We start from the raw sequence: 10,020 nt of genomic DNA, 5'->3' as shown, positions 1-10,020 counted from the left end.
GTGTATTGTCTGTTTTTTTGTTAACAAGGCTCGCCAGCTAATGTGAATTGAAACCTGTCTTTCTAGCTTTTAAAGTCGTGCGATGTGTAAGCCACAATTCAAATGGAGAAAAAAGAGCTGACTGACAAGATTTAAGATGTGGCTGTCAATGTTGGATTAAAAAAAACACATTGCCCGACGTTTGTTGCATTGCTTGAAAAATAACTTTATTTCGAGAGACTGGATAAGTAATTCAAGTGTTTTTTTTAACTTCCTGAAAAACAACTAATAATTTAACTATATGTGCAAACGTTTTATGATATGTCGCTGTTGTGAATGTCTGTGGACATGTGCTGGCTGGACAGGAGGCTCTACTGTACACAGAGAGGGGCGGGAGGAGGGGACAAGCCGATAAATACTCTTAGAGTTTGATTAATAGGGAATATAATACAAAAATATAGTACTAAAAATAAGATACACTCTACAGACATTCACAACGGCGACTGTCAGAAGATAGGACACAGCGGCTCAGGCACCCGCTGAATGGAAAAGGGGCACTTTAATGTTCTGTATGGCTAATACTAAAGCCAATACTAATATTCAATACTTTAATATTCTTTTCTGTATGTTTAACAATAGTGGGTACTGGCCTAATTCATCCCTGCTCCCGTTGTTAGGTGTTAATGTGTTGTTAAGTGTGAATTTGTACTTGTTTCCCTGAGGTCTGGCTTTTTTTCTGGAAAACCATAACTCTGGTCTTGTCCAGATTGACTGTCGGCGCCCAGGTCTGACAGTGCTGCTCCAGCAGTGCCAGGTTCTGGCACAGCCTCTGTTCTGTGGGCGACAGCGGGACCAGGTCGTCTGCACAGAGCAGGAACTCGATTTCCATAATTAATGCAGATCAGTTAATCAAGGGACAAAACAACTATTGCGCCCGGGTCCTCAATGGGCTTTGACGTGCTAATGCGTTGGTTTAACAGTCCGGGTGTGGCAAGCCTCTAATGTTTAACCTTTAACTGTTTTTCCATCTACTGTATTGCTTTGAGATGCCACTTTTAAAGGTGATATGTAAAACAAAGTTTTTTATTATTGTTATAGAGAAACATGATCAGATTTTCCCTGGTTCAGAAAAAAAGATCTAAAGTGCTACACCTAACTTTCTTAATTCGATGTATTTAAAGCAGTGAACTACTGTAGGTGTAACATAACATTCAGAAATACAATCGAGAATAGTTTTGTGGTGTTTGTTTAGATGAAACGTTCCTAAAACGTATAACCTAACAAAATTAAAGACGATTAAAATCTGTAATCTTTCCACTTGTACTGTATGTCATCGGAAAGTTTCTGATTGTGTAAGGATGGTATCAAAAAGTAATCTTAAGTGGTGAGAAAGCTGTGCTCAATGTACTTAAGGGACTTAAAAGTAAAAGGAGATGCTTCATATTGCTTGACTAATTTTAAAAATTAAGTTATAAATGCAGTTATAAATCCCTCGGTGCTGCGCCGGGTGTAAATATCAAAATATACATTCGTCCCGGGCAGAGGCCGAAGAGCGCCCGGCTGGGGTGCGCGGGGAAGAGCAGGACAGGAGTGAAAGGCGGGGTTTAGGAAGGCGTACAGTCTGGGCAGGTATAGATTACACTTTTCTAAAACGTATTTGAAAAATAAAAACGATTACAATCTAATCCTTCCACGTTTGATCCCAAAATCCCAAGAAAAATAAATCTAAACGGGTAGAAAGCTATGCTGAAAGTTTATTAAGATACTTAGAAAACAAAGATACTGTATCAATTTATGTTGCATTAGCCTGATTATGATTAAAAAAACACATATAATTAAACACGCGTTTGCGATTTAAATCAAAACACGATTTAAATCAATATAAATGTTTATATTGTAACGCATACTGTCCAGCCTCCATTTCTCTATAAAAATTTACTCTATTACACACACACACAATAGAAGCAGGAACCAGAAGCAGGGACCGTTGTCAGAAGGGAAGAAGGTGACTATTCATTGTTATCAAAAATGACTTAGAATCGATCATGTTGTGATATTTTGAAATATAAAAGTCAATTGATAGGCGAAACAGCCCTACACAGCCCTGTCGCAGTACACGAATATAATCATATCATAATTAAATTCTTTAGATACGCGATTCCATATTATATTAGCAGAAAAGCTTAAAACTACCACTTTTTCACACGCTATTTCACATGCTAGTTAAATACTTCGATGCTTAAAATCGTTAGGGAGAAATGGAATACCGGTGTGTATTTTTTCTTTAAAGTACCGATTCCTGGAATCTGACTGGCTGACACCCTTCTGAAGTGGTTCCATAATATCTGGTATACGGAAAAGAAAGCGTTGATAAAAAAGCCTGGATTCTCATGTATCTCATACAAGTATCTTTTAATACAGTCTTTGCTGTGCTCTTGAGGATCCTTGTGATATTTTGAGCTCTAGTTGAATGATAAGTGTCGCATTTTAAATCATTTTCGTAGTTAGAAATTATGAAACGCCCTGTTAAAAGCAAGGGAGTTTTTATGCCCGTTGAAGTAAAACTAAATGCCTGACAAAGTATCGCTTGGACAGATTCCAAGTGCTTGTACAAATGTGCTAAAGAAATTATACTTTGAGTATACAGCTTGTCCAAAGTCATTCATTATTAATACTATTAGTAATATCTTCGGTAAAGGCTTTGATGCATAAATATTTCTGATAAAGGTAGGTTGTGTACTTTTGTCCAACTGAGCAATCTTGCTTTCATAAAATATACCAACATTTTAATGACTGATGATTAACATGCTGTAATACACAGTTCAAAATTAAAAGCTCAAATGCTGTACATGAGAGGTTAAGCTCCCCCTGGAGGTTTTACAAGGTGACGCCGGATACTTTCCGGCATGACGTCAAATGACGTGATTAACCGCATGATACTGCGACACGCCCACCGGGGTATGCCGCGAAATACCCCACCCATTTTGAATGGCTGCATCTGTACATATTTTTCAGGTGTGAATGTGTATTTTCAGAATAAATTTCAAAACCAAATCATTGGCTTGGTTTACTAGTTTCTACACCTATAAAACCTATCTTTGATGTATAACAGACCTCTAACCATATACGTATAATAGTCCTCTAAAGTTATCCGTATAATAGACCTCTAACCATATACGTATAATAGACCTCTAAAGTTATCCGTATACTAGAACTCCAACCATTTATGTATAATGAACATATAATCATAGATGTATAATTGACGTATAATGATAGATGTATATTAGAATTTCATTCTAGATGAATTGCAGACCACATTTATACGTCTAAGGTATGCGTTTAATAGACATATTATACGTCTTTTGCCCACTGGGTCACTCGTATTTAATACAGTCTCATTTGAATAAATTCCCCCGTTTCTCTTGTAAGTCCAGGTTTTACTGCTTGTTTCAATGTGTTTTAATTCTTTACATTTCATTAGTGTGAAAGACGTGACCCTGTACTGGATACAGCGCATAGAAACTGGACGGACCTCTGTTCACGACTAAAGGCACTCAGTATAAAGAGTAAATTAATTGTAATCAATGTAATGAGCTGTAATGAGTCCCGGTGTCGGAGTAACTGTACTGATAGCAACACAGACTATTATATTAGTGAGAGTAACAGTCAGGAGATCAAATCTCTTTCTAATAAAATGGGACATCACCCGACTAATCCATTTCTGGAAATTTTAAATAGTTTTCTTGAGAGTGAAGTAATGAGACACTATAATCAGAAACTGTTGCTGTAAAAAGTGAAGTTCCGGTTTTTATACTCATCCAGAAACTGTCCCCGCTCTGACCTCTCCTCCAGGTCGCTTCTAATGTGTCTGTTCTGGCGGGTTTCCGTCTAAAAACACGTTACAGGACTCCCGTCTCCTGTGGAGACACATGTAGGGTCGTGTCAGGGCAGAAGTCCCACATTTTAAACCAGTTTAAACTGGAACTGGGTACAACCCAGATCAAGACAAGAACTGAGAGATTCATCAATCAGTTTCTGGACTCCCACTGGTGTCCTTTTCTATCTCTCTGTCCTGTTTCCTAAAAACCGCTCTAATACCCTGTGTACAAAAGAAGACTCGCTCGTCACTCCTGTTCTGTCCCGGTGTCGCAGTAACTCGGACTGAAGCAGACGGAGAGGAGACGCACTTCCAGAACTTTCCTTCCCGCTCGGTTCTTCCAGCTGAGCCCCAGACAGACTTTTCCCCTCCTGAGGAAAGAGCATCTTCCCACACAAACAGCCCGTTTCTCTCGGAAACACCGGCAGCCCACAACACACACAGCACAGGGAGCGTTTTTACCAGCTGCGCCGCCACACGGACACCAGGACTCCCCCTCGTCTGTGTCAGGGAACCTATAGGTAGAATTGGAGGATCCTTATGCGTGACCGGGATCCCACAGAACGCAGAGTAGCAAAGGGACGATTCAAAGACAAAATCCAAAGGCTGGGTCGATAAGGGAGGCAAAGGGTCCGGTAACGAGAGATATCCAAAAACAATCCAAAAGTCAAAATCCAGAAGGCGAGGTCAAAAGGCAGAGGCAGAAGATTCGTAACAGGAGATCAGTCAAAAGGCTTGGAAACACGCACTGGAGAATACTACAAGAGGCTTCTCAATAGTGAGTGTGGGAATGTGTGTGAGGGGAGTTTAAATACTGAAAGGAAAGAGATGTGATTGGATAATTGGTTAGGGAGTGAGAATTTGAGGAATCTGGTGCATGTGAGAATGTGATGGGTTCAATCAGGGATGAGATTATAAAACAGTTGTTCTGGGAATGCAACAGCGTTTGCGAGGGAGAGTGTGGGGTGTGACAGGGACAGAACAGCGTTTTCAAGGTAGAGTGTGGGGCATGACACCACAGAAATTAAAGTAATATATTATTCTGCTTACTTCTCATGCAGTCTTCTCAAGTCTTTGGAAGGACTGTGAATTGGCTTTCCCGCAGATGAAATGAAAAACTTCTCTGTCTCCCTTCACAGCTGCTGACCTGGGCATTACAGCTTAGTTTAAGATTAAACATCTGATAAAACACAAATAAAATGCAAGAAAGGTACATTCCAGATTTTCTCAAAATACTGTTCAACATGGAAGCTATGGAGGTGGAGGACATGGATTTTAATTGGCTTCTGTGAAAATTGGCCATGGTGTGAGTGAGTCCTGTGATGGACTGGTGTCACATTATCTGTGATAGTGCTTTGCACCCACTGCTTGCCAGGATTGTTCCAGTTCCACCACAACCCTGAATCGAGTGGATGGGTATATTAATGTAGCCATCAACTTACATGTTCCTCTTCTTCACTCAATGCAAAGGAAGATAGCTGCTGTTTGAGGTTTTGTGCTCTTTAACAGCAATTATTACCATTTTTGTGCCCACGTGTTGACACAACACTTTCTTTGCATCCATTCCTCGACCTGTAATAGTGAGAAAATAAAAATGAATACACCAAACTGTAAAAATCCCATATATATGTAATTTACTCTTTTTGTTGTTTGAAAGTATTCTTACTGTCATGTTCTTTACCACCCCTGGGTGCTATAGGTGGACTGGTGTCACATTATGGGCGATACTCTGCTTTGCACCCACTGCTTGCCAGGATTGTTCCAGTTCCACCACAACCCTGAATCGAGTGGATGGGTATATTAATGTATATTTATCATCTTACATATTCCTGTTCTTCACTCTATAGGCATCCTCTCACGAGGCACCAGTAAATGTAGCGTTTTCTTGCTTAACAGGGACAATTATTAATTATAGCAGCAAGTCACAAAACGTATTCTTTTGATGGTTATTAGAATCAACCTTGCAGGATGACTCAAACAACGCACACACGCAGATACTAATACACAACAATACATTTATTAATACAAAAAATGTGCATAAACATAACAGATCTTACAGAGGGGGTTAGCAGTATACAAAAGGTATATATTCAATCACGAAGAGTTAAAAACCAAGAGGGACATACATTCCGTATATCATTCATTTAGACCGTTTTGTAAATGAACTTTGTTACAACTTGTACATTAGATACTCAAAAGCAAGTACATGACTCATAGGAATTAAATTGCTATCAACTCAGGTTGAGGTAACAATTGAATTCTCAAGCTGTAATGCAGAAAGATGAATACTCATCCGCTCTATGGGGATTCAGATCTCCCGAGGATGCAAAGAAGCAGTGGCAGGCTGTTGCTGTGTCCAATCGGCGCTCTCTGCCCTGGTGCAAGGCAGTGCTGGTTCGACGTGAGAGAAGGAGAAGGAGGGAGAGATTTCTGCTGCGGTGCGCTGCTGATGCTCTCTGAAGACCGGTGTTGGCTGAAACTAGCAGAGTTTGCACACAGAAAAGTCACACTCTTTGAACAGGAAGAAGACCGGTTCGTTCCCGATGTAGCGCGAGTCCTGAATGCTGATATTCAGCTGTCCACAGTTCCAACCGTAGTTCACTCGTTGATCAGGTGAGCGTTCGCGGTGGGTTCACGAGGCTTGCTGCTGGGCTAACCTCGGGTGAATCCTTTGGTTACACGCTGGCAACCTCCGTTCTCAACTCTTAGAACAAGGAAAAGTCCTGGCACTGGGACACACTGGCCGTTACGTGACTGTCTGAGCCGAGTCTGAGGATGTCCAGGGGGAGCTGGAGTTGTACCTGGAGGAACTACGGTCGCTCATTGGTTGAAAGTTCGTTGGGCATTCGAGAATCATTTCGTGACTTACTGCTACAATTAACAATTGTCCCGGGAAATGCACAAACCCCTACAGTTATTGGTGCCCTGTGTGAGGATGAGTAACCATGAACTCTGACCTCGGGGTTGTAAACCACTTGGGATGAGACTCTGCCTTGGAATCTCCCAGACAGTGAGGCACCAGCGAGGCACGTGTCTCAGCTTTGGGAGTTGTTCCTTATCAGAACACACTGTCAGCTAGAAAAACACCTTAAATGTGAACCAAATGGAATCGCCTCTCTGTGTCCAGCACCACTTGAGATGAGGGAGAGAGAGACTGGCAAGGGAGCAGCAAACTTAATTCCTGTATTTTAATCAACCTTGCCGCTACAACAGTCTCTCTCCTGAGTGAATGCGCTGGTGGGTTTTTAAGTCACTTGACAGACTAAAACTCTTCCCAAACTGACTGCAGCTGAACGGTCTCTCTCCTGTGTGAATGTGCTGGTGGCTTTTTAAGCCACCTGACCGACTAAAACTCTTCCCACACTGACTGCAGCTGAATGGTCTCTCTCCTGTGTGAATGCGCTGGTGGGCTATTAAGGTACTTGACTGACTAAAACTCTTCCCACACTGACTGCAGCTGAAAGGTCTCTCTCCTGTGTGAATGCGCTGGTGGGTTTTTAAGCCACCTGACAGACTAAAACTCTTCCCACACTGACTGCAGCTGAACGATCTCTCTCCTGTGTGAATGTGCTGGTGAGCTTTTAAGTTACTTGAGTTACTAAAACTCTTCCCACACTGACTGCAGCTGAAAGGTCTCTCTCCTGTGTGAATGCGCTGGTGTGTTTGTAAGTGGCTTTTCACACTAAAACTCTTCCCACACTGACTACAGCTGAACGGTCTCTCTCCTGTGTGAATGCGCTGGTGAGCTTTTAAGTTACTTGAGTTACTAAAACTCTTCCCACACTGACTGCAGCTGAAAGGTCTCTCTCCTGTGTGAATGCGCTGGTGGGTTTTTAAGTCACTTGACCGACTAAAACTCTCCCCACACTGACTGCAGCTGAACGGTCTCTCTCCTGTGTGAATGCGCATGTGGGCTATTAAGCTACTTGACTGACTAAAACTCTTCCTACACTGACTGCAGCTGAAAGGTCTCTCTCCTGTGTGAATGCGCTGGTGTGATTGTAAGTGGCTTTTCTGACTAAAACTCTTCCCACACTGACTGCAGCTGAAAGGTCTCTCTCCTGTGTGAATGCGCTGGTGGGTTTTTAAGTCACTTGACCGACTAAAACTCTCCCCACACTGACTACAGCTGAACGGTCTCTCTCCTGTGTGAATGCGCTGGTGGATAATTAAGCTACTTGACTGACTAAAACTCTTCCCACACTGACTACAGCTGAACGGTCTCTCTCCTGTGTGAATGCGCTGGTGGATAATTAAGATACTTGACTTACTAAAACTCTTCCCACACTGACTGCAGCTGAAAGGTCTCTCTCCTGTGTGAATGCGCTGGTGGGTTTTTAAGTCACTTGACCGACTAAAACTCTCCCCACACTGACTGCAGCTGAACGGTCTCTCTCCTGTGTGAATGCGCATGTGGGCTATTAAGCTACTTGACTGACTAAAACTCTTCCTACACTGACTGCAGCTGAAAGGTCTCTCTCCTGTGTGAATGCGCTGGTGTGATTGTAAGTGGCTTTTCTGACTAAAACTCTTCCCACACTGACTGCAGCTGAAAGGTCTCTCTCCTGTGTGAATGCGCTGGTGGGTTTTTAAGTCACTTGACCTACTAAAACTCTTCCCACACTGACTACAGCTGAACGGTCTCTCTCCTGTGTGAATGCGCTGGTGGATAATTAAGATACTTGACTTACTAAAACTCTTCCCACACTGACTGCAGCTGAATGGTCTCTCTCCTGTGTGAATGTGCTGGTAGGGTTGTGAAATGCTAGACTGACAGAAACGCTGCTCTCCCCTATGCCATAATATCAGTTTGTCCACTCCATCTGAGCAAGGCCTTGAGTGATTCTTCCTCATCCCCTGATCGTGCTGGGGTCTCTTATTCTGCAAATGCTCCATGGAATGGTCTTGCTCTGTGTGCTGAAAGTGAGATTTGTTTTCTTCATTATGTCCCTCAGTGTTCTGCTCAGCAGTGTGAATCATCTGGGGCTCCTTCTCCAGCTCTCTGAGACTAAAACCGCCCAGTTCATTCAGTTGTTCCTCTCTTTGCCTAAGAAAAGACACACTCTCCAGTTCATTAAAACTTTCAACAATTTTCTCAGTAACCAGATTATTAAACCTGTGTGTAAAGTCATCAGATGCTAAGGGATTACATGATTGTTTGAGACTGTGCAATGACAGTCTCTCCACTTGAACAGAACAAGGCCTAATGATCAAGCCCTGTAGGAGCTGCTGTTGCTCCTCCCTGTACTGACTCTCCTCTCGGTGCTGTATCTCAACACTGTTCTCTTCACCAGGTACATCAGTCTGCTGCTCTGCACAGTCAATCAACTGGGGCTCCATGTCCTGCTCTGTAAGATTAAAGACATCCAGTTCTTCACTGTGCTCTTGTATAGAGATGCAGCCCAGTTCATTACAACCTTGTGTAATATTGATTGTGTCCAAATTATTCATCTTCTCGTTAAAATCATCACATACTAAGAGCCCAGGTGTCTCACTCTCAGGGTCTGTCTTCATCGTGGGTACAGAGTCCAGATCCTTGACACTCTGTCTGCTCTCTGTGTGCTGCTCACTGAGTTTCTCTTTCCCTTCTGCGGCAGTGAGCTCTGTCTCCTGCATCAGACTGGAGCCCCACTCCTCCTCACTGTGCTGCTGTTCAAGAGGAGCCCTTTCCCCAGCTTCAGAGAGAGTACTGGCCTCTGAGCCTGTAAACACAGGACAAGAAAACAAGACCTTTATAATAATAATAAAAAAACTATTTTATATAGCAACTTTAAAGGTGGCTTCTCAAAGCGTTTTATAGAATGACAACAACAAAAAATACACAATATAAGCACGATGAGAATACACAATTAGAGGAGACAGTAGATGGTGGTACTAAGTACAGTAGGAGCAGAGGGGTAAAGAACAGTTAAATAAAGGCTCTTCTGAAGAAAAAGGTTTTGAGTCTGGATTTGAAGGAGTTTAGAGAAGGTGACTCGCCGATATCCTTAGGGAGAGAGTTCCACAGCTTGGGGGGATAACAGGTGAAGGCCATGTCACCTATACAATGTAGACGGGCTTGAGGGACAGTAAGGAGAGCAGAATTAGAAGAGCGAAGGTTGTAAGGTGGGGAGTAGGGTGATAACTCAGACAGGTACCGAGCCATGGAGAGCCTTATAGGTGAG

General features: G+C 42.5%; 1 protein-coding gene across 1 annotated transcript; it reads right to left on the bottom strand.

Moving 5' to 3' along the window:
* Positions 1 to 5,854: 5,854 nt before the first annotated feature.
* LOC148671456 (uncharacterized) lies at positions 5,855 to 9,553 on the bottom strand. Its single transcript, XM_088631765.1, has one exon. It carries the CDS (start codon positions 9,470 to 9,472, stop codon positions 7,061 to 7,063), a length of 2,412 nt encoding a protein of 803 aa, XP_088487891.1. The 5' UTR covers positions 9,473 to 9,553; the 3' UTR covers positions 5,855 to 7,060.
* Between the last annotated feature and the right edge of the window lie 467 nt (positions 9,554 to 10,020).

Source organism: Lepisosteus platostomus, chromosome 5, assembly GCF_059453375.1.
Source record: "Lepisosteus platostomus isolate fLepPlt1 chromosome 5, fLepPlt1.hap1, whole genome shotgun sequence".
Lineage (NCBI taxonomy): Eukaryota > Metazoa > Chordata > Actinopteri > Semionotiformes > Lepisosteidae > Lepisosteus > Lepisosteus platostomus.
The sequence above is the reverse complement of the archived record's forward strand: the minus strand, read 5'-3'. Positions and strand labels throughout refer to the sequence as shown.